Raw genomic sequence first — 25,365 nt, forward strand, 5'->3', positions numbered from 1 at the left:
CGCAGTTTTCCATTTAAAACAGGAAGGAAAGAGCGCATCCCAGATTAATCGAATGCCTCTCTGGGAATCAAAGATCCTTGAAGATCACCTCGTTTCTGCAATATCACGGGTAATATCACATGCTTATCAAGAAGATTTCATTCTCTCTTGAGAATGAAAAAAGTAGTATTGTAAAATAATCTGATATACTTTTACTTCTTTTTAAACTTCTCTGTGGCATACTTGATAAAGCTCTGGAAACGTAAATTTTATGATATAAGAATTATTCTGAGATAAACTCTATATAAATCTAACGCAATCAGCACTAGATCATATCATAAGGAAAACTGATGTTTCCCATAACATTTCTCCACAATAAGAAATATCTTTTTTGCCTAACAAGTAACATACATAACACGATCATTAAGATTGTCAACACAAATACATATCGATAAGATAAAAATGCTAATAAAAAAATTAAGCACACAGATTGAAGTGAATATTACTTCTTCTCGAAATGATATTTCTTTAAACCGTTTGAAGATTTATTTCATCATAAAGAGCAATAATGCTATTAATATCGTAACGAAATTAATATCGCACGAATTAATACGTGCTAATATTATATCACGATAGAAGGGAGACAATGATAAAAAAGAGATCCCGCAATGTCACACAACATTTATATTGAATTGTTATACAAAATAGTTGACATTCGTGTACGTAACTTAACGTAATTTATCTATGCCTAACATCTCGAACGGGAGACTTCCGACTTATATTACGTATAAAAGTCATTCAAGTTACGTTCGTAATTATTTTCCTGAACGTGTATACGTGTCTGAATGCGTATACGTGTCTGAATGCGTGTTTGAACGTAGATAAATTACAAACTTAAGGAATATCCTTGTGCGACATCTAAAAATACGATGATGTTAGATCAAACTCGGTCTGTCGACGCATTGTTTAAAAATATCGTCTCCTTATGTAATCAATAAGTACTATACTTATGTAACTAATAAATTATAATATTATAATTTTTACATAAAAAAACGCAACGCACTTGTTGTTTCTGCCACTGCAGATTGCTATTTGCGGCATACAAGTGCAAGTAGATTAAACTTCCTGGTGAGATGCAAATAGTATAATTAGAAAATTCGTTCGAGAGGATTAATTTTCCTGATCGTCAGTCTTTTGTCAAAATTGAAACCGAGAAGCAACAACATCACTTATTTCTAAATCTAAAAGTATTCAAGTTTTTATTTATGCAATTTGCGTGAGACCGTTTTTCTATATGCATTAAAAATTTTCGATAAAAAAGATATGGCATTTCGTGGCATATGATTTGATATCTGCAATCGTGCCTCAAACTGATAATTACTAGCTAGGAATCGCATGTGATCGTACACTTGATAATCGATATTGAGTAACAAGATAACAAATTTTCATTCTTGCAAACTCAATAAGAACATCTCATGCGCGCCTCGATTCAAATTTTGCAGCAAACATGCCTCTCCTCTATCCGCTATCCTTTGAGTGTTGTATATAAATATACGTATATATGTAACGCACACATAGTCACATGTAACAACCAGAACATATACATTGTGTTGTGACAAAATTGTTCGTCATCCGTTCCCATATGCGGTTCTTATCACAACATAAAGAGGAATTGGTCGAAGTGAAGAATTGTTTAGCGCTTCATAATGTGGATTAATGTAATTATCTTAAATTACATTTATCAGTCCAGCTAAAGATATGATGATTATATGCGGAATCATCGTTAGCTTAGAACATTGCTTAGCTTAGAACATTTCTTAATTCTGTATGTCTTGATTAGTATAGATATTTGTCATTTATTTCTCTTAATTCAACGTCACTTTTGATGTTGCGAAGGAAATATTTGCATTTCTGTAATCTTGTCAGAGGCCGAAAATTATTCAATGTACTGTAACATATTTAATAACATGTACCGAGTCATTTATAATGTATGTATAATGTTTAACAACATATATCAAATTTCGTTGATTTTGCATTTTGCGTAATGGACGTAAAATATCATCGATGTTTGCTCCAACATAAATTTAATAAATTGAAGATATTATAAAAATGTTCATGTAAAAACGAAAATTTCATTTATAATAGCAAAAAATATAAACATATATCATGTACTCAAAAGAATAAATTAAAAAATATTGATAAAAAATATTTCAACAAAAAGTAACTATAACTCAATTTTATTTGTATATTTTAAGTCTTATTGTCTGTATTTTGTTATTTTTTTGTAAAGATGCAGATTATATATCTAAATGAGACAAGTATGTATAATATTAATCGATATTTTTTCGATTATTTTAATGTTTATTTTGTGAAGATTACTTTCACGAGATTAGAAAATATTCGAATATTTGATTAATCTTTTTGAAAATAAATGTTTGTATTATTTCATTTGGATTGGAATTTTTCAGCATAAATTATTACGAAAGTAAGTCTTGATTTTGAATCTACGAAATTATTTGATTCAATTACATACGAATATCACCTTTTTATATATTGTATATTTTATGTAAAAATGTTGTCATTTTTATCTCACTATAAAAAGATTATATAGTAGAGGATTCCACATCAAATTGAATATCAATGAGTATAAATAAATGAGCATTTCTAATTTGCAGAATTGTTTATACTTATACATAAGATAATATTAAAATATATATATATATATATATATATATATATAACGTATATATTATATAAAGTTTCAATTATAATGCTTTCCAAAATATCGAAATTTTAAATTTTATCATCACAATATTATTTTATATCAAAATCATTCTTATACTTTCTAGCTTTTAAATCGATGAAAATAAAGAATCAGGAAATGTGAAATATTTTGAGGATCTAATAAGAATATATTTTGGAAACAAATTAAATTTAATATTGTACGCAATCCATTATGCTTTAGATAATAGTATGATAAGAATTACAAACTTTTTTATATTTGTTTTAGATAATATTGAGAAAATTATTTTGTTTCATTATTTTCATATTTTTTAATTTTATATCATTTTTATTATTCTTTGTTTTAATTCAATATCTTGCACATTGTTTTTTTTAATAATAAAGTTTTAGATTTCTTTATTACATAACTTATATTTCTTCTTGTTTAAAAATAATTCATTTCAAACATTTATATAGAATTATTATATATAAGTACTGCATTTTCTTTGTCAAATTTCGACGTTTTGCAAGGTTTCCATTAAAAAAGAAAAATTTAGAAAAGAAATATGCAATAGATAAATAAAAAAAGTCCAAGTTTTGGAAAAAAAAGTAATTTTGACATATTCTTTTGTATACATATATTTCAACAGAAATAGTATTATATATACTGAAAGGTATTATATATACATATATATAACATTATAATTTATCAAATAATTCTATGAAAAATAGAATAATTTGAATTTTAACATAGGTTTAAACTGAAAAGTGTATTTTTCGAATGAAAATTTATTTAATGCGATTTTCATATTTATAATAAAAAGAAAAGAAAAAAACATGCCATAATATAAATCAGTGAAAAACAAAAAATTCAAAGAAAGAATAAAAAGAGAGATAAATATTTATAGAGATAAAAATTCATTCAAAATTTGCATCTATTTATTTAACTGTGTTTTTATTAAGAAGTGAAAAACCGCGTAATTTATGTAGGTCGTTTCTTAATGTGAAATATACGCCATATGTTTTTTTTGTAAAAGAAGTTTCCAAAAAAATTATATTTTATATATAATTTGAAAAATAAATAAAAATATATTATTTTTTTATTTTGTAAGCTTTTGGAAAAGGATGTTTTTGGAAAAGGAAGAAAATATGTTTAAATATAAAGATATAGAAATGTTATTAAAAAATCTCTTAAGCTTTATAAAGAATAAATGCATTTTTAATTAGTTGGTCGTTGGATTCTTTATCTTAAATCGTTTAAAAATTTGACCGCTTAGATCATCATAATATCAATCAGCTATCATAATATCAAAATTCATATTAATGAAAAATTCGATATCACGGAAAGCGTTATCATTATGGCATAGAATCTTTGTGACTATATTGTATATAAATATAAAGATTCAAAAAGGACCAAAATACCGAGTTAATTACTATCTGACATAATTTGACATAGAATCGCCTATAATCTTCTCATTAGTACCGTTTAAAAACCTATTATCATTAAATCGTTGCGATAGAAAATAGGTATCAATTAAATCATACAATCGACGTATGACAATTTACAAACATATCAATTAAAATAAATTATCTGATGTTAGAAATTATGTATATTGCGCATCAACTTTCAATATGGACGCATTGAGATGTGAATCAAGAAATATTTGGTATTTCTTATCACATTGATAAATGTACGATATGTACCATTTGATGTAACATTAACTTGCCATATATTCTACCATATGTTTTAAATTAAAATTTAATAAATATTAATTTAATAAATTTAATAAGTTTAATAAATATTAATAATAAATTGCTCATGAAGGAATAAATATTTTAAACGTATTATATAGAATATAAATTTTAAATATCGTACATTTATCATTTTATCGTAATATATAAGAATACATTAAATTAAATAATTGAAAAACATTTTTTTCACGATTTTTTGGCGATACCACAAATAATTCTATGTGCAATAATATCTTGTAGTAATAATATCTTGTATTAATTATCTTTGCATTAAATATATATTATGTTATTATAATTATAACGTAAGATCAAATACGAATATAATTTTGACTATCGAAGATGTTCGATTCGATATGTAAACAAATTTGCATATTATACTATGCAAACTAATTATCTGTGTTAATCGGGCGGTAATAATATTAGATATAAATTTAATATATTTTGTAATAATTTCCTATAATTTTAACTAAAAAAGTATTATTTACAAAATGTATACATTCAACTTACAAAACGCTAAATTTGATTTAATAAATTTTCTTGAAAATCTAACATTATCATCAATATTCCGGATTAATAATGTACATTGTTTATTGCCTATATACAAGTGACAAATTTTCCATATCAATAAAGCTACTAACTTTATATTGGACAAGTTTGAGTCGCGCTTATAAATATGTTGTTAAGTCGATTTACATCTTATATTAATACATATATTGTACATAAATACAAGTTTTCTTTGTGAAAAGTACACAAGATATTCTGTATTGTTGAATTCACATTTAATGTGTATCATGATTAAACACTTGTACAGTGAGCAGCTCTAGTAATCTGTTAAGGGCCATTGAAAATCCTATGATCAAACCATTGCCCTATAGAAGATCCCTGAGAAAAAAGCGTTAGTATTCAGTAAAATATTAAAAATCCATTTCGTTTTCTGTTTTCATTTTCAAAAATCAACTGTATAATTTTGATTGCGCCACATTGTGTGTAATAAAAATTCTATTAATTGTAGTTATATATGTATATATAAAATGTCGTGCAGTTCGGCTGGTATTTTCGAAATCAATTTCGAATTCAATTTCGAAAGTGAGCAAATGTTTATTTTACAGTCGAGCCAATTCACTCATTTTCACTCATTTCTTCTGTGTTATTTGTGAAAAATTCTGTCTATTTCACTTTGAAATTATCATTTCACTTTTGAAATGATCAAAGAATGTATCAGATATTTTTATTAGTTTATAATCTACTGTTTCCATTCTCATTGCAGGCTTGTTGTAAATCATTCTGATTATCCAAACGTGGATCATGTGCATAGTGTTCGCAGATCTCACAATAAGATTAGAATGTGTGACACGTGATCGATTAACGTCCGATAATATGAATACGTTAAATGAACTAAATTGGGTTAAGAGGCTTTGAGAGCCTTGTCCGCGTGTGCCAGAGTCAGAGATCCTACGAGAGACACTAGCGTTCGATCTAGCCATGTTATAGGATTTGGATACAAAAGACCTCCTTCGTAAAAGCCTAAGTGACCTCCGTGAGCTAGCTCCACATATAACGTGTTTAAGTGATTTGCTAAAATTTAAAAACACGAGAAATATTAAAATTCTTATTTAATACTATTTATTTTACTGCGTATTTTTTATATTTACCCGCGTGAGCTTTTATTGGATTTAACAACACCTCCGGTACAATGGGATCATCTAATGCATTGATGAATACCATTGGTGTTGTAATATTGTCTAAATAAAAAACACAACTACTCCACTTGTACAATTCTTGTACAGATCTAAAGTTGTGTACCTAAACAAGAAAACAGCTCAATCAGATTTAATATTTAAATTATGTACTCGCGTTTAAGAAAATCGCATCGAACTTACCTTCCTTGTATATGCTTCATCCAATTCGGGTAATGTCGCCGCAGAAATTATATCATGCTCATTTAAATTACACCTCTTTTTTACATCTTCGGACAAAAGCATGTTTTTGTGCTTAAGTATAAGATTCTTCATCGATTCTGTCATTACATACAGATAAAAACGTCTAAAGTTCTGCCAGTTTAGTAAAATCTTCGTTCCCCTGAGAAATATATACAGCAAATAATTCGTCTCATTATCTCCGATTCATTTTAATTGTATTATTCAAAGAAGTATCTATACTTACTTGAGAGCATTGTATCCTTGACAAACCGATATCCCTCCTATAATGTTAGGCAATTTATTGGAACCACGTTCTCCTAGGTATTTTGTTACTAGATTGCCGCCTAAACTATATCCGATACAAACTATTCTGGTATTAGGATGTTTTTCTATCAGATTTTGTAACATCGTGTTATAATCATCCGTGTGACCTGTTCATAAAATGCAGTTCATTATATGCAGTTGACTAAACTAAAAATGAATAAAAATAAAAATAAATAAAAAATTTTGTTCGATATATATATATATATATATATATATATATATATATATATACAAAATATTATATTATTATACTTTAATGCGACAAATATATCTCTAAATAAAAAGATGACAAAGGCTGATGTATATATTTTCAAATATAATTTCTTTGCCTAATTATTGTTGAAACATTTTCTCGCCGATAACCATTAATCATTTATAAATATGGCTGTAAGACGTATAACCCAGAAAGTGTAGTTATAAAGTTACTCGACATCGGAATGGTTTTTTTCCACAGCGATATAGTTCTCTTAAATGTTCTTAGTGTGCACATACTCGCGTAATATAAGAACTCGGTTATTATCCGCTAACTTTCCTCGATCGATCGCCTCGCCCTAGCAGAATAAGTTTTATCGATCGTCGTACATACCGTAAGAGAATATCCTTGGTGCCGTGATCTTGACACTAGAAAGGGCTCCGACGTGATTAAGTACTGCGCACCGATAACCATGACATTGCACGAAGTGCACGAACGTCCTGATATATACACTCTCCGAGCTGTTACCAATACCAGGACAGATAGCTATCGTTATATCATCTGGAACCAAAGTTATTTTAAGTTAGTATCAAATATCTCTAATTAAAAGAATTCATTATTAAGTGTACTTCCAGAACTTAAAAAAAAATGTAAATAGATTATTAATTATTAAATAATAATTTACAGTTATTATTTTATATAAATAATACCTTCGTGTCCATTAGTCAACGGTTGATAGAGATCGTACGTAAGGGTGGTCCCGTCGGGAAGACCGATGTATACGCGTTCTCCAATGGGCCAAGGGCACCGAACACGCCCTACAATGCTGTGGACAATAGTTTGTACGTGGCCGCTGAAACCCCACAATCTTGTTGGCTTGTATCTAAAATAGATCAAGGACTATGACTATCAGTCCAACCAATTCCGACCAATTTCGTGTTTCCATATCTTCTTTCGATGTCGAAACATAAAATTTTCCGCTATTATCAAAATAGAATATTTTAGTTTTATCATTTCGCTTGCGTTATTTTTGCTAATCGTCACTGAAATTTTTGTAGAAAATTTCAAGGAATAGAATCCAAGTATATTCCAATATTGCAAAAAATTCATAAAAAGTAAACGGTTGTGAACGAGGATACGCGAGAGTTTGAGGAAAGCAATTAGAATATTGAAGATTCCGTTAGTAAATTATATTTTGGAAAGATTGCTTCCAATGTGTCCTACTTAAGAAAATAACGATGAGAAGTTAAAATTCTGTCCTTATTTGTCCACTTTCTTATACCATTAACTCGGAATAAATTCTGGATAGTTGAAGTAGAAATTTTACGCAAGTCAACTCTTTATTACTCTGTAATTACGACGTTGTAACGGTATTCACATATGTACAAAACGTTGTCAAATATGTACAACGTACAATTGGAAATCTGTATCATTAACTACTGTAGTAAAATCAAGATGCAAGTCAGGTTATTTAAAATAGTCAAATATTTAATATCTAATATTTAAATATCTTTATTTGAAACTCACACATCAAAATGAGACAGAATGAGACAAAAAATGAGGTTAAAATGGAAAAAGAAAAATTGGTAATATTATTAAATAAATCGATTTTGTAATTATATCAATTCTAAAAAAATTTATTATTATCAGACTATAACATTTTCATTATAAGTTATTTTAAAGAAAACACGTTTTTTCATTGAAATAAATAATTAATCATCATATCGATCATCACGATATCGATTTATCTGCAAGATATCTGGAAGATATCTGGAAGATATCGATTTTATAAGAATTCAAGATATTATTTTTTAAGTAACTTTGTTTTGCTTGACACTTTTCCATTTTATTCCATTAATCGTAAATTTTTTTTGCAGAATAAAAATAAAAATTAAGATTGCACGATATTATGCACTTTTTACTCGATGTTCAGGCAAAGCAAATTGGTGAAAATGCATTGTATCGTTAAATTAATTTATAGAGAATAGTAAAAAGTTGCAGTGTGGATCAGTGGAATATGGGATAGAGGGGTAAATGAAACGAACTTATGAAAAAACGGTTTATTGTTACGTTTCACGAAAAATATTTGTGCCAGTATCCTTGAGATTCCAATGTTAGTTTTATACGGAAGTATAAATCGATACCAAAAAGTTTGCAATTATCGACGTGAAAACGTGTTCTGTTGCAAAAAACAAAGTTGCTAGTAGACGGTGAAATACATAATTATGTTTACTCAAAACAAACGCGATCAACAATCAAATTCACGATAACTTCCGTCTCATTGAAGATATCCGTATAACATTTTTGAAATCAAAGCCTTTCAAATTTTTCTTCTTCGCTGCACCTTTCACTGACGTTCATAAATCGCAATACTGTCTAATTATTAGTGTAACACACGCGATTACACTACACGCGATTAGTCAAAGAACGAATGGTAGTTGGCGACTATTTATTTCGTATAGCGTGAATTTGCATTGACGATACATAACTATTACATTTTAATGACAGAAATATAAAGTTGCGCGACAATGGATCGATAACGTACGGGAACACAATATCGATTGTCCAGTTATAAAGTCGACTCGTGAAAAACTCGCTTCTTACTTGCAGAAAATTATTCGTAGAAAAGAAAAACAATTTTTAAATATGCAATTTTAAGTTCGTTGAAAGATTAAAAAAAAATTCGAAAAATTTATGGAAATCAATCTCATCTTTGCAAATAAAGCTATTGTTCTTAAACAGCAAAATTTAGTATTGATCATAATATATTTGAGGTCTTGGACCTAGCATTACTCTCCCAAGTTTCTCAACAACTTAACGTATTATCCCGAGTAATTTTCTAGTTTTTAAACGTAGACAAGTTGTATTTTTTAATACTACGATTTTACGACTGCTACCAACAGCTGAATTTCATTCGCTTAATAATCCGCGGAGTTTTGTAGTTTATTTTTGTTCTATCTTGCTTTCTATTTAATCGGTCTTTCTTCGCGATTGAAGTTGCAAAACGAAAAGAGGTAGAGAGAGAGAGAGAGAGAGAGAGAGAGAGAGAGAGAGAGAGAGAGAGAGAGAGAGAGAGAGAAACAAAAGATCTATTCGAGACTCTCGCGCGAGTCCTGCGCGTCAAAACAAAATTCTTTTCCCTCGCGATGAGTCGGCGTGACGTTGTACACGTGCAGCAGCAATCAATACGTGTGACAATTCGTCATTGCAAATGCAAGGAGAAACGTGTTAATACCGTGTTCACGCCGCGACCGCGAAGTCATCGCGCGAATTAGGCGCGATAGGGAAAAGTAGGGTAAACTGTACTATGTCGGGCCTCTAACTGCCAAAGAAAACTCCATTCTTTTCACAACGATAGTTTCTTGTTGCGACATTACTTCGATCTTCTATGCGCGACGATAAAACATGCGAGAAATCTGTTTTTATTATTCATACCTGTTTTTAAATATTTCACGATCCAATATATTGCTTTTTATACGTAGTAAAAAAATAATATACATTACAACAACAACAACAACAACAACAACAACAACAACAACAACAACAACAATAATGTACAATTTATTATACATTATTATTATTATGTAAGAAAGTGTACAATAAATTACGTTTCGACTTATAAATTATCCTTTAGAATTTTTTCTATCGTGATATATTCCTGTAATACTTGAAGAAAAATATGCTGCAATTTATCTTTTTAGAGTTTTTTCTTCGTCGGAGTGTGGTGAAGATTGCATCGCGCCAAGTTATGTAAGAACCAGTAAGGAACTTACGATACGCGAATACGTGGCGCATAGTAGTGAATGTAAATGTTGAATTTCGATGAGACTCATGTTTTTATTTACAAAACGAATGATATCTTCTAACAGAATTGAGCTTGTTTCTATTGAAAGAGTAAGTACTTTTTTATCGATACACTTTTATCGATTCGTCTATAATTTGATAAAATACTGAACTCCATAATATTCCATAGATCGCAAATTGATTTGCGTGTTTCGAGTTCACGGTCGTTCCTGACGTGGTCGATTAAATAGTCTACAAACTATCTGTATTTATTAGATATGTGTATATATATATATTTTACGTCGTTTCTTCAGATGATTTACCAAAAGTATTGAACTGTCACATTCCGCGACATCGACACAATCCAGAGAAATTATTTACTTATCAAGCACGCTTCCTTTTGTCAGTCACAATGATGATAATATAATAAAAATATAATATTTAAATTAGTGTTTTTTTCTTGAAAATAGAAATATAAGTAAAAAATTATCTTATCATGATATATCATAATATGCAAATCTCAACAGAACAAAGTCAATAAGACATTACGTACATACGACATGACTATCAATTTATTTATTTTTTAAAAATATTACTTGTCATTCTTTCTTAATTTTGAACATTAATTTTAGATCATTATGTTAAATGAGTACACATAAAACGCACGTATATGTGGGACGACTATTAATTTACCATTTTCACACTTTCAAGAGTATTGCGTTAGCAGTGTCAATCCACTGTTTAAATGAAATGGCAAACATTCATTTCACGAGTAACTCTGTCAACAACGAAAAAACTCGTTTATTATATGCGATGCATTTATATGCAATGTTATATGCAATAGTTAAAAGTAAATAGACCATCTATATGATCAAAGAGCTTTTACCGTAAAAATATAGCAAATTATTCGCAGTAATTTACCGCAGTTCTCTCGTCTCTTCATCCTTCGTCATTTTAATATCGTACATTAAACGTTCGAGAGAAAATACGTGAGGTTGCATCCAGTTATTTAATAGATAAATAATCCATTAAACTTGTCGCGCACTGCGAGTCGTGAATTAGGCGAGAAGCAGGTCGCCGAATGAGATATGGGAACGAGAATACGAGCGAGAGAAAGGGTTTTTTTTCGTAGCGGAAAATGCGGAAGTGCAAGAACGAGCGACCGTTCGAAAGAAATCAAGCGAGTAATAATGAGCATGGGAATAACGTTTCGCAATGATTGCGATACAGAAGGGGAAAAGCGGTGGAAAAGGACGGAAAAAAACGCTCGGTTCTCCTGCCTTTCGCTCGCAAAACGAAGACGATTCGAGCGAATAATGTACGTTGCTTGCGTGTTATGCACGGTGCGTGTGCGTGTGCATGTGCGCGCGCGCGCGCGCGCGTGTGTGTGTGTGTGTGTATGTATGTATGTGTGTGTCATAAACGATGTAATTTCCGTAGACACATAGTAACGATCAAATACGAGGACGTTCACACGTGTTGAGATCTCTAATTTTTTATAGATTTCCCGGTTGTTTCCTTTGAACGGACGAGAGTTCGCAAAAGAGGTAAAAGTGGAAGTATCCGAACTGTTGGGAAATCTCTTTGGGATTTCTCAATAAATTCCGGAGCTCTTCAGACGCGCGGATTCGAGTGGGAATCACTTGTCGCGTTTGCCGGGAATCGAGACCGGTGGAGTTTCACGGTGGAGATTTTCAACGGACACGCGCGCTTAGACACGCGATTACCACTCGTGGTAATTGAAACGTAAACGCAGACATCTCTAGCACCGGATGAGTTCCGGTTCTGATCGATACGCGAGTCACGCGTTTTCCATTCATCGTCGGATTTCCGAATCGTCGATGCGAATCGTCGTCGGTACTTTCCTGCACGAGACAAAGCTCGAGGAAATCGTTTCCGCTTTCTTAAGCGCTTTCACACGACACAATTGAAAGAAGAATAAAATCGCACTTAGCAATGAGCAATGACGAACGGAATGTTTTTCCGACCGAGATTCCCCCCTCCCCGCCCCCGCCATGACATCCCGGTGTCACGCAGGGAAATTATTAACCGATCATTTCGCTTTCACGTGGTCGTCGATTTGCAGAAACGCCTAATGACGAACCGAAAGATAAACATCCGCGCGATGACGAATGTCAAGTCGCACGGAAGAAAATCTGTTACAATACGCTTCGGCTTCGGCGATGTAATATTTGACAGCGTCTCACAACCACGCGCCTCTCGCATTAATTTGCATCCCATTAATGAGATTACGGGTTTGCCGCACTTTTACCGAACATCGTGACTCTTCCAAGAAGATAAAACTCCATGGAGATACTCCATGGAAGGTCTTGGGGTCCGTACCGATTTCGAACATGACACAGATTCACATGCGCTGAAATTCAAACAAGTTCAATTTTTCGTGCGACTTTTGTCGATAACGTTCCGCGAAATCTGAGATAAGAGAAAGAGTAACGAGCGCGAGGTGTTATGTAAAACGGGATATGATTCTATTAGTTGCTCCGCTTGCATCATCTCTCGAAGTCATCTCACGACCTCTCGCAGTGGTGGGAAAAATCCGGGTGTATTATCGGGGTGATACGATTCGCGCATTTTTCCTACACAAATCGTTCTCGTATATACACACACACAAACACACACACTCACTCACACACACCACACACACACACACGTATATGCGCGCCGTGATAAAAATATTAGCCGACGTGTGCTATTCCTTCGCGTGGCACGGAAGTGCCGATTGCGTAGCATCCTTTTCCGAGGAAATAAAACGAGCGCAACGGTATGCATTGTGGAATTCCGTTAGAATGAGTATATATAATTTTTTAAGCGAAGTAAACGAAATTTGAATCTTCGCCCAATCGTCGCGACAAACCTAATTAATATTCGAGTGGATTCGTCATGAGACGTTATACAACTCCAAGAATTGATCATTTCCTTATTTTTACTTTTGCTTTCTTACGTTATTTATTTTTGCACGATATATCGGACTAAATTGAACGAGAGATGATGCCAAACCGAGGCATCGTATAAAGCGAAGAGAAAAGCCGCATATACGCGTTGACAATTTTTTTCCTGGGAAGCATCAGATTATTACTCTATTTTTGAACGACATCGTTTTTGTGAAATTTAATTGGCTGACTCTGGCGAATGCAGCATGTAATCTGGGCTTGGCTGTCTACAATTAACAGAGAGAAATTACTTTTGAGCGATAGTGTTGTTTTATAGAGAAATTATTTGTATCAGGAAATTATTTTTCAGTGACACGTTGTTTTATGTATCAAAATAGACACAAAGAGGAAAAAGAGCCATTTGATAAATCAATTTTGTTTCTTCGTCGAAGGAAAGACCCGATGGCATTGAACTGACTTCTTTCACGAATTAATCAGTGAGCCACATGTGTTTATTTCTTACCCTACGCGTGTTATCTGTACATTTTTGTTACGTGACTCAATCTCGCAGACAAAACAAAACGTTTAGATAATGATAATTGAACTTTATTACAGGATATGATTTCAGCAATGTTAAAAAACTGTATTAGTCATTATCATCAAATTATGTTTTTTACTATCTTTTATTTACATTATTACATAATTCGAGAGTAGACTTTATCATCATCATAAGAAAAATACAAATTTGGTTACGCTATACTTTGACTATCTGGTGACCATATATCATTCCGTGCAACGAATAAACAAGTGCTTCATAATCGCGTGAGTATTCTTTAACGAGCGCGAACAAAAGCGTACAACAATCCATATTATTCCAAAACATTCCTGCTATTCCTAGTGTTTCGCAAGGAAACACGCATTATACTCATTCAAGAGTAATGCCAATATGGGAACATTTGATACAACCTTCACATGTTGTGTGCAAGCAGAAACAAGCACATAAACAAGAGCCAGTTCAAATTTAGAATCTTTTATTACAAAATAAATTATTTTTTTTCATTATTCACATAAATTATTATTCAGAAGGCAAAACATTAATAATTTGTAAATTGAGAAAACATTATGGTAGGTTGGTATTAATTGGATCTGCATTAAATTCATATTCTTGTGGAGACAGAATATGATCTAACAGAATATTGCCAATGGGAAAACCGACTAGAATCTTAAACAATCTTAAACAATTTCATAATTGTTTAAAAGATACATTTCATTTAAATGATTTCGAAAGATTCTAACGTCAGATTCTACTCACTTTTTGTAGTTAAGTTCCATTATACTCTGTCACTAGATTATGTCATATATATTTCTGTTGACATTCTGTTGTCAAAAAAAACTCTAACAGGCACTTTAAATTTATTGATGACATATTTGGCTACCTACATATTGATGACAATACTCTTTCTTATGTTAAATTATAATCAAAGCCAATCTTCACAGCTTTGAAATATACGTATATACTTTTTATATATACTTTGAAAAATACATTTTTATATCACATCATTCATTTTTTTTTACCTTACCATAATCCCTTCATTAGATCAGATAAGCAGATAAATCAGAAATCAATAAAATGTGCACTCTTTCCATTGTACATAACATCCCATTGATGTTTAACAGCAAGAACTGCTCTTTCCTCTATTTATTCGTATGACGTACGTGACGTAAAAATTGGAAAAAATATTTATCAGTAAGCTAGGCGGATTTCACGCCCATTCTGGAGCGTTGTTCAGAGTCCAGCTACCACAACCTAACCTCACTTCTGTGCTATCCGCGGCTTCTTTATCTACGATGTCTTTCGACATCGACAGTCGGCGAGACTCGAAACAACCGACTCGCCGATCATCTGTGAAACGTGAAACGAACTTACGGCTCGGCGATGACCGGCGCGATTTTGAGTATCGTTGACAGGAAGGACTGGTCCTTGCAGACGAGGAGAGGCCTCTGCGGAGCGCTGTTCACGTTCAGTATCCTGAACAGGATACACAGAATCACGGCGAACACGGCGAGTAGAGCCGTCGACATCTTTCCCTAGGTCGCCGGCGCCTGAAAGAAGACATTTCCCTTCTCTTTTTCTGATCCGTTCCCTTTCTTTCTCGAAGTCTGCGACTTCGTTTTTGTTCTTCCAAAGGAAAAGAACTCCTTCTCAAACATGAATCACTCGGAGTCTACACTGATTTTTTTATCAAACAATATTGACTCTTATCTCTAGAGATACTCGTGGCGTGTCTCACCTCTTTCTGGAAAGCGAAATTGGCTGTCTTCCTCCCTTAGTTTATGCAGACCGATATTGGACCGGCTCATGCGATTGACCACGCTTCGTAACCTGCGAGCAGAAAACCAGTGCTGTCGTTTCATTAAGATTCCGCGATCGTGGGATTCTGTCAGATGATGTCAGATGACGGATACGTGACAGGCACTGGGGACGCAGAATGACGCGAACGCCGAGAAAAGACGCGAGCCGGCCGGAGGAATGCACTTGTCTCGCCGCGATCGGAGATGCATCCTGGACCCCGCGAAAAGACCGCATTCCGATTTACGCCCGTGGAACCATTCTATCCTTGTTATTTGTCAAATGTCAAAGGACAAATGATGTTTCACGAGCGGTCGCTACGCATTCGAGTACCAAATCGAAAAGTATTGCGCGTATCGGAACACGTGATACCTAAACCGGAGGTGCTGACTCGGATCACCTCATTACATTACGTCATTCTGCCTAGCACCGCACCATACATCGCACAGGTACGAGAATCGTATCGACGGCGTGAAAGATCGATAGTGATAAATAAACTTGGCGGCACGCGCACTTCTTGAATCAACCGGCATTTATGATTAAAAAAAAAACATCGAATTCGTTCTAATTTTTCGCATGAGGAACGAACGAACGTTGTATCTTTTTCTTTCGGAGCGAACGAAAGTGACAGTGCACACAGTGGATGGCTCGATCATTACGTCGTTGGTACACGGCGAGAAAATTCGGCACTGGAGTATCATATTTTTTTTTTTTTTTTTATATTTTGCATCGTGGCGTAACGGTTACTCCTCTCGCTTGCCCGCAAAAAAACTTTCTCCATTATCCCGAGATTGGCTTATCTCACAAATTTGAAAGTTGAAGCGCAAGACTAACTATAACGTTGCACGCGGTTAATTAAATAATTAATCCCTCTATTTAAATCCACATAATTCCAGAAACGAATTAACCCTCGTTATTGCTTCCTTCCTTGTTAGCCTCCCTTGGCCTTAGAAAGACTCCGTGGAATGCGATGATAAAATGAAGAGATAAGGTGAATTTAGGAAGGGATCTAAATTGAAAAAAAAAAGAAAAAAACAGGAAGAGACGTCGTCAAACCGTTGGTCCACGCTTTCCGAATCCTTTCGACGGCGTTTTTGAAAAATGCCCGGTTGCGTAGCGACCGCTAGTTAAAGCAAATGTGTTATCGAGTTCTCCGGGGAATTCTCAAGTAAAACTGCATACCGTTTCGCTTTCGCACACCCTTCCGTCGCGGGCGAAAGAAAGAGAGAGTGCGCTCGAGAGGACAGACGGAGGATTTAAGGCCGGAAACGGTCGGTTCCTGCTCACCGAATTGCGACTCGATCGGCGTATTACTGGACGGGAAGGCCGATAATAACGACGATGCGTTCTCGGCGACTTGCCGGCGTTTCGCGGAACGGAGCAGATCGACACGTGTCCACCGTACGTCCACTCGCGACGGGCTCCGCCGGGCGACTGACATCTGTGCGCGCCCGCAACAAACATGCCGCTGAAGAAGAGAGCGAAGAGAGGCCCGGCACGTTTCTCCTCCGCGATACATAATATATATTCGGGATTTATTGCGCAAAGCGGTAAAATGTGCATAAACTCGGAAGAAATATAGATGTTAGACGAGAAAGATTCCACCGGGTAAATAATTAATATTATTCCGCGTGTTTATACACGCGTGTTAATATTTATATGCTTGATAAATATTAAATATTAGATCTTATTTACTCAAAAGAGATTTCATGACGCATTCAAGATTTTAATTGAGTAATTTCAATAGAGATGGAGATCATTAAATTTGATTGCTTCAACAATTTCAACAGGAGAGATAAATATGGTACATTATAATATGTAACATTTATAACGTGGTTAAAAAGGGAAATGTAAATTTGCATAAGATGTCATTAAGCGAGAGATTCCTCGTCTGATACGTTGATACTTATTTATTTTGTGTTATATAAGTTTCGATCAATATTCGTGCACTTATTAAATGTTAACATTAAAATACTTATAATATTATTATGTCTCATGTATGTATTATGTAACATTAAATTATTTAGACTTTAAACTGATTTCGATTTCTCAATTGATTTACAGTAAATAGAAAAAATAAATAGTAATTGAACATGTTTAGCCTGCACTGTTTTGTCAATATGAATTATTAATTTTATTTAAAGAAGCGATTGGAAATGAGAATGCTGAATTGTACAAATTAGAAATTTATACAAGCCATTATATTTCACATATATTTAATTCTCTTTATTATCATACATATATTTCTCTTTATTATCATACATATATTTATTTGTCATATTACATTATTTCTACATTTTTCGCGAGTTTCAGGTACAGTTTTTGGTTTTCTTCGGAGTGTATTTGTACTTACAGTTGAATCTTCAAGTTTTTCAACTTCTAAATATATAAGTAAGTATATTTAGTGCTTAATAGATATTAAATATTAGATTTTATTTATCAAAATAGAATTCAAAAAATAGATTTAACAAGTTTTAATTGAATTTGAAATAATATCAGGTAATTAAATTTGATGCTTTGATATTTCTATAAATAAATAGATGTAACGCATTTGAGTTTTGTTATCTCGAGTTTTAAGTTATCAACGGAAACAAATCATGTAACAACATAGTGCATAGAATTAGCCTTGCAAATTTCATTTAGAGATTCGCGAAGTACGCATTTAAGGCCAAGAACATACATGTGGATTTGAAGGTCGATGATTTAAGGTTTCCCACGAGTAGTGTGTAAAAATCGCTAATCGAAAATTTTTTTCATATGCCCGCCGTTCAATGAACTCAACGAAGATCGAAATATAATTTGTTCTATTTTTTACACGAATATTTTTAACAGTAAAAATCTTTTTCCAATATCTCTTTTTACTTAATTTAATTGCACACAAAAATTATCATTTATATACGTGATTATATGATTCTTAAATATGATTCTAATTTATGATCTGAATTCATTGATTTTTTTTCTTGAAATCTCGATAAAATAATAAAAATTTGAAACATTTAAAATAAATTTGAATTACATAAAAATTAAGCTTTCGCAGTTGCATATATTCTTTGTTATTAGGATAAAAAAAGTTTATGATTAAAGAAAAGTCAAGTATGCAAATTTCTAATGTGTAAAAATCATATGCTGTCTCGTGTCGCTTCCGATTAATTCATTTCACCTTCTCCGAAAAGCGATCGATAACTTATTGATGTAATTGTCGCAAGTTGACATGGCAACGGGAATTTCTTATTTTCATTTCAAGTCTGCTTTTCTACCAGACGCATGAGAATGCGATAAGAATATGGTGAAAGAAAATTAACTAAATCGTTTCAAAATCGGTAATTAATATTACTAAAATCGATAATTATATTTACAAAATAAACAATAGACTTTATAAACATTATAACTTATAAACATTAGACTATCGCAATATTTAATGTGATTTATTTTTCAAAGTGATCGAATAATAATAGCAATGGGTGGTAAAGGCAAGAAAAAGTCTGGCACGAAGACGAATGGAAAAAATAATGGAAAAGGCGCTAAAGGTGGCAATGGCGGCAAAAGTAAAGGATCGAAGAAATCAAGAAGAAGCGGCGGAAAAGCACGATTCGCTATGGATATTTTTAATGAGGAGGTGATGGAGAATGCTTATTATACGTGCCACAACATCATGGATGTGCTGAAGTGCCGAGGTTTCCCGTGGCCAGAGGCTCAAAAGAAAAAGAAAGGAAAACGAAATAAATAGTTGTTTACATCTGCTCTTACAAAATATTGGAATATTTGCAATGTGACATAAGTATCCATTACATAAAAAAATCTACTAAATAAATGTCATTATATTAATGTTTCGTCTTATACTTCTAGTTTCAGTACTTAACATTACTTATTCTTAATAAGTTGTCAAAATGCTAACAAAACTATAAATTATCTTATTAAAGCCATGCATTTTCTTTTACATTTCATAAAAATATAAAGTAATTTTGAACAAACTTAATTAACACTCGTTATATACATAAAACTAAAAAAAATTTTTGTAATTTTGAGAATTTTTACGCCTTCGTATTTACATAAGAAATAAAATATTAATTTTTATGTCGCGTTCTTTTTTTTTATCAATTAGTTGACGACGCAAGATGATTGCAATAGTCCTCTATATCGAAATCAAATTTTTCTTCATCCGTGTTAACTGATCCATTAAAGACACAATGGACCGTCACTGTCTCGGCATACGATAAATCAGGCAAAAGCTGTTACAATAAAATTAATAAAAATTATCACATAACGAAAAATTATTAATATTATTGTTATATTTACTTTGGGTGTGAGCAAAAAGTATTGGGAGCTTCTTGGCCTTCCTGTCATTTTGACGAGTAAATTAAAGACTCGCCTTTCGTTCACTGCATCCATGCCCTGATAAAATTGTAAATAAATATTTCAGAAAGAAATAAATTACAGTAAATTAAATATTTTTTGTAGACATATAATAACCTGATTAATTTCATCCACACAGCGAAATGGTACACGTGATAATTCTTGCAATGCTATCATATAAATAGCAGTAGTTACGGTTCTTTCGCCACCACTCTGAAAATGTCTCGTTAATTCTTGCAGTTCATCTGCATCTCGGAATTTTACTTTAATCTTTAAACCATACTGATCAAAATCCAGCTGAAATTTTTATCAAGTTATTAAAAACAATAAATGAATTTATATTATATACAATTATTATGAATTGGTACTTACGATGTTTTCACCATGCGAAAGTGTAACTTCTCCAGCACAGTCCATCGCGGAGAAATAAGCGCTGAAATTTGTGTTTATCTTTTCAATCAGTTGCTCCAATGGTCGCAACCACTTTTCTTTTAATTCTTCAATCTCTGTTTTCATTTTTTCTAGTACAATAGTCTTATTTTTGACAAAATCTGTTAATTTCTGAATATTATTTTGCATTTCTTCATATTCACGTAATATCTGAAAATAATAAAAATAAAAACATTCGATCTCTTTATTATGTCAATAATCTAAGAATATATTATGCCATACTTACATTTTCGGCATCTATGTTTTTCGCCATACAAAAAACTTTTGCTTGAGCAATATTCAACTCGTTATTTATTTCAGCTATAGTAGCGGGTAATTTTTCAAAAGCTTTATTCAGAGATTTAAATGCATTATCTTGTGGACTAATCTGATTCGTAATTTCTAATGCTTCTTTATATAACCTTTCAGTTTCTCTCTTTAAGGACTGAAATTCTTCATCATGTTGTTTAAATATCTCCTCCGCTGTTGTAAATTTATCATTTAATTCTTCGACATCGTTTTCTTTAGCTGTTAAAGTCTGTTGTAGTAACGTTATTGCAAATTTTATTTCTACATTACTCGTATTACAGTTGAAACATTCTTTTAGAACTGTATTATATTCTTTGTACATTTTTAATTGTTTCATTATAACAGCCTGTAAAAAATTTATTAAATGTAAATGCGTTTTGTTAAATATGTCTTTGAAAATAATATACTATACATTATTAAAAAAAAAAACCTTAATCTCGTTGGTGCACGCTGCTTTTATATCATCAATACTCGTTCGACCCATTTCCATCTGTTTGATTTTATCTGCAGCTACGTGTATTCTACTTTTTAATGTTTGAATGTGCTGGATATTTTGTTGATATTTATTTCTGTTGATCCGATATTCATCTAACACTTTAGTTTCCTCGCGTATTTTATCTTCTATTTCTTTAATTTGAATTAAAATTTGACTTTTCTTTTCTTGTAAATTTTGTAATCTACAAAAAAATACATTAATAAAAAATACATTAATTTATTTTATCTATTTTTTAATCAATTAACATACCGTTCTTGAAGCTTCTGGAGTTTCAACTTATCTAAAACAATAGATAACATCCCATTTCCAGTGATCCGTGATATTCTAACTGATATTTCACGTGTATATTTAGATGTATTCACAGAGTAAATATTGTTTTCTACAAAGAAAATTCTATAGAAAATCTTTGAAAAATTTCAAACAAATTTATGAAATCCAATTTCTAGAAGATATACTCACCACTAAAGTAACAACTTAAATTGCGAGGTATATGGTTTGTATTGTTCTCGACTTCTTTAGTTCCAATAGGAATATTATTTAAGCGATACATCGAGATTAAATATTTCATTATGGAAGGCGGCACTTCAATAAGTTCTGACAAATAATGTTTGAAGCCAAATTTTTTGATATTTTCTATTGGTATATGTGGTTGCATAGAAATTCTTTTCATTGGATCAGAATGTAATACATTAACTTGCAATTTTTGTTGATCCCTCAAATATTTTAGTAGCAGATTCATATCCTGTTTATTTTCGCATGTAAATGCAATTAAATCTCGAAATCGTATTATATTTTCTAAATATTTGGCGTACGAAGCCTCTTTTACGTTAATATTGAGCAACATGGGTAAATGAACTGGTGCTGAAAATTTATCTCGATTCTCTTTTAACCAAAGTACAGCTTTATATGCATGCAGGTCTCGTTGCTTCAACACTTCTAAACGTTTCACATCGATATTCAATGCTTGAAGTTCCGCTTGTACAGCTGTAATCATACTTTTAATTAGTATATGTAGTAACAAATAAAATAGAAATAAAAATAAATAAATTTATATATATATATATAAAATAAATTTTTATATAAACATGCCTCTCATTTCACGGTCAATGTTTTCATCTTCATATTTTAATGTAACATTTTTGTTTGTGAGATTATGAACTCTTTGTTTATGCTCCTCCATATTAATTGCTATATTTCTCAATTGTTCAGTTAAGTTTTCCTCTGAAACACGAAATACATACTTTATTATTTTGAAATGACAATTGTAGCTCTATATAAAAACAATTCATATTCAAGAATTCCGGGATCGATTCTAATCATTCCACGTATTATCGAGATTTATAGATAAGATAATTTACAGTTGTATGCTTATAAGACAAAATAATAAATTGATACGTATTATATTATTCAATAATAAATTGATACGTATTATATCATTACTATTCGTGTTGAATAATCAAATTACAAATTACAAACCTGATCCAATTTCATTAATCATGAGTGCAAAATCGTTCTCGAGTTTGCACTTCTGCTGTTGCGCAAGATTGACGTTCTCATCTCGACTCTGTTCGGTTTGGATCTTGTGTGAACAAGTATTCTCAGCTTCTTTAATTTTATTTTCACAACTGAGAATCTCGTTCATGATATTCTTCAACTTTGTATTCTTAGTATAGACTTTATTGTTCTGAAAATATATTAGAAATTTATTAGAACAATACTAAATCAATTTTTTGAATTCTCTTATGTTGTACTTACATGATCATTTAAGGAACTTTTTAACATTGTCATATCAGATTTCATTTTTTCAAGCTTTTTATTTAATGGTTTTAATTCTGTATCTATTGATTGCATTTCTTTTATTGCCGTATCTCTAGTTTTTTTTGACTATATAAAAACAATACAAAGATATTAAAAAAGCAAACATAAAAAAAATTATAAATTTATAAAATAAATCTTGTATGTGTACCTCTAGTAATCTTCTACGTATTTGATCATATAGCATCCATGCTTTTTTTTGTTTTAAAGTTACAATCTTTTTCTTTATCAACTTTCTTTCTTTTATTGTCATAACAGTCTGTTGCAGTCCATCACGCCTTTGAATTTTTGAATCCAATAATCGTTTCGTATTAATTATATCAATTTCTAGTTTCTTGAAATTAGCTCTTTGTTCTTTCAATTTTTGGTGATATTCGAAAAGTTTTGGATCTCCAACAGATCTTTCTGTGTTCTCTAACAATGCTTGAGCATCCATTTTTGAAAAATCTTGTACTTTATCTTGTGGTAGAAATTGACATAAATTGTCAACCTGCAAAAAGTAACAATCATTATTAGATATATTTTATATTAGAAATTATGTTACCAATATAATTCTTTTATATATCTCTTAAAAAAATGATGGAACTTTTTCCATAGTGATTAAAGAATGGACATAACATTTAAAAAGATTGGGCTAAACCAATTAATATCTAATAAATTGATAATATATTTAATTTGATTTCGCTTAAAAGAAAAAGCTAAAAATACAGATATAAACTAAATACATACCTGAATATTTAGTTTAGCTGTAAATTGTAGTACATCTTTTAAACTTGACTGAACACCATTTATAAGCCATGTGGACTTTCCATCATTAGTAAAAATTCTAGTTACTATGGAATCTTTCCTAGTGTTGTTCTTTAGATGAATTTCAATTGTTGCTGAATCACATCCATATTTTACATATTCTCCAATATGAAGTGCCCGACCAATGATATTTGGTTTACCTCCTAGACCGAGAACTATAGCAGCAACAATGGTGGACTTGCCAGAACCATTTGGCCCAATGATGACATTGAGATATCTTCCAGGTTTCACAGTGACTTTGTCATAAGTCCTGTTATTGATAAAAAAAAGTTATTGATAGTAAGAATTTATTGATAGTAAGATAGTAAGAATTTATCTGCCAAGAAGAAATACTGTGTTTCGGCAATTGTATTCCATACAGTAATAAATCAAAATCAAGCGTATTCTGACATAACTCAAATGATATAGCAAAATTGTTTTTATCAAAATAAATGGATTACGTTTTTTGTTATTTTCTATAATCCAAAATTACTGATTTTCAGATTACCAAATAATACTTTCTTGAAACAAATACATTATCTTTTTCATAAGTATTATACCTTGTTTGAAGCTACAAGGATTTTTTTTTACAAGAATTATATGCACGTAAAGTTATAATTTTTTATTGCAACAATACATTTTACTGATTCCGCCTCAATTTGATCATGTACAATTACATTTTTAAATGTTGAAAGAGCATATTAGAATTTTTTCAGTTTTTTAGAGCTCAAAAACTAAAAGATACAGTCGTGCAATCATGTGCTCCAAGTTGTAAAATTTAGGATGAATTATGGAGGGTTAAGTCTAAATATGTCAGTTATGAGATGTATTTAAATACATTCAGTTATGAATGTATTTAAAAATGAATATTCAGTTATGAAAAATGGTACTAAAAACTGATATATTCTTTACTCACACAAAATTCTCCAAATATATCTGGGAGATGACTCCTTTTTCCATGCCGTCGTTCATCTCGATAGGTTAAGTCTCAATATCGTGTGGAACGGATGCAAACATGTATCACAGACGAATGTAACAAATAAAGCTCGTAGAAGAACAATGGAAGTACTACCCAAGTATGAACGCGGAAAAACCAATTTTTTTCACCAACCATTTTCCGCTGTTATTCATCTTTCGCTTGGAGTACGATACCGCCAAATACCGCCAAACACAGTCAGAGACATCTGGTGGCGAATTATGAGTTTTATATATATATTATATATATATATAGTTTGTATACATATACATATTTCTGTGTACCACGT

At 31.6% G+C, this 25,365-nt stretch overlaps 3 protein-coding genes across 6 annotated transcripts in view; 1 reads left to right on the top strand and 2 right to left on the bottom strand.

Annotated features, from left to right (window-relative positions):
• Positions 1 to 647: 647 nt before the first annotated feature.
• Hydr2 (abhydrolase domain-containing protein 2) lies at positions 648 to 16,376 on the bottom strand. Of its 3 annotated transcripts, none has more exons than XM_011632460.3 (9): positions 16,285 to 16,376; positions 15,854 to 15,945; positions 15,490 to 15,665; positions 7,599 to 7,771; positions 7,282 to 7,449; positions 6,616 to 6,802; positions 6,333 to 6,531; positions 6,105 to 6,255; positions 648 to 6,027 (listed from the first exon to the last, which is right to left on the bottom strand). In XM_011632460.3, the coding sequence occupies exons 3-9, from the start codon at positions 15,642 to 15,644 to the stop codon at positions 5,858 to 5,860; spliced, it is 1,203 nt and encodes a 400-aa protein (XP_011630762.1). In that variant the 5' UTR covers positions 15,645 to 15,665; positions 15,854 to 15,945; positions 16,285 to 16,376; the 3' UTR covers positions 648 to 5,857. The 3 variants fall into 3 exon arrangements, with proteins under 3 accessions (XP_011630762.1, XP_088938393.1, XP_011630764.2); XM_089082267.1 differs by lacking the exon at positions 16,285 to 16,376 and adding an exon at positions 16,029 to 16,247; XM_011632462.3 differs by lacking the exons at positions 15,490 to 15,665; positions 15,854 to 15,945; positions 16,285 to 16,376 and adding an exon at positions 12,944 to 15,214.
• Positions 16,377 to 19,369: 2,993 nt separating this feature from the next.
• On the top strand, positions 19,370 to 19,737 carry LOC105422898 (uncharacterized). Its single transcript, XM_011632467.2, has one exon. It carries the CDS (start codon positions 19,370 to 19,372, stop codon positions 19,637 to 19,639), a length of 270 nt encoding a protein of 89 aa, XP_011630769.1. The 3' UTR covers positions 19,640 to 19,737.
• The window catches only part of SMC5 (structural maintenance of chromosomes 5), an 86,908-nt gene continuing 81,193 nt past the window's right edge, over positions 19,651 to 25,365 (bottom strand). For both annotated transcript variants that reach the window (XM_089082266.1, XM_089082265.1), the window contains 14 exons: positions 25,017 to 25,284; positions 24,044 to 24,371; positions 23,466 to 23,804; positions 23,255 to 23,383; positions 22,976 to 23,183; positions 22,589 to 22,720; positions 21,959 to 22,483; positions 21,749 to 21,878; positions 21,434 to 21,680; positions 20,942 to 21,349; positions 20,638 to 20,865; positions 20,383 to 20,562; positions 20,209 to 20,304; positions 19,651 to 20,141 (listed from right to left, as the gene is read on the bottom strand). In XM_089082266.1, the coding sequence (XP_088938392.1) occupies positions 20,007 to 20,141; positions 20,209 to 20,304; positions 20,383 to 20,562; positions 20,638 to 20,865; positions 20,942 to 21,349; positions 21,434 to 21,680; positions 21,749 to 21,878; positions 21,959 to 22,483; positions 22,589 to 22,720; positions 22,976 to 23,183; positions 23,255 to 23,383; positions 23,466 to 23,804; positions 24,044 to 24,371; positions 25,017 to 25,072 (3,141 nt within the window). In that variant the 5' untranslated portion in view covers positions 25,073 to 25,284 and the 3' untranslated portion in view covers positions 19,651 to 20,006. The remainder of the gene's footprint in view (positions 20,142 to 20,208; positions 20,305 to 20,382; positions 20,563 to 20,637; positions 20,866 to 20,941; positions 21,350 to 21,433; positions 21,681 to 21,748; positions 21,879 to 21,958; positions 22,484 to 22,588; positions 22,721 to 22,975; positions 23,184 to 23,254; positions 23,384 to 23,465; positions 23,805 to 24,043; positions 24,372 to 25,016; positions 25,285 to 25,365) is intronic.

The sequence above is a fragment of the Pogonomyrmex barbatus genome, unplaced genomic scaffold (assembly GCF_055798465.1).
Source record: "Pogonomyrmex barbatus isolate J1 unplaced genomic scaffold, ASM5579846v1 scaffold6, whole genome shotgun sequence".
Taxonomy (NCBI): Eukaryota; Metazoa; Arthropoda; class Insecta; order Hymenoptera; family Formicidae; genus Pogonomyrmex; species Pogonomyrmex barbatus.

Excerpts from the sequence above, each read along its gene's own strand:
- Hydr2 (XM_011632460.3), bottom strand. The coding sequence starts at position 15,644 with ATGTCGACGGCTCTACTCGCCGTGTTCGCCGTGATTCTGTGTATCCTG. Across the intron at positions 6,256-6,332 it reads ATGAAGCATATACAAGGAAG|GTACACAACTTTAGATCTGT; the intron begins GTAAGTTCGATG and ends TTTCTTGTTTAG. Across the intron at positions 6,028-6,104 it reads TCCAATAAAAGCTCACGCGG|CAAATCACTTAAACACGTTA; the intron begins GTAAATATAAAA and ends TTTAAATTTTAG.
- LOC105422898 (XM_011632467.2), top strand. The coding sequence starts at position 19,370 with ATGGGTGGTAAAGGCAAGAAAAAGTCTGGCACGAAGACGAATGGAAAA.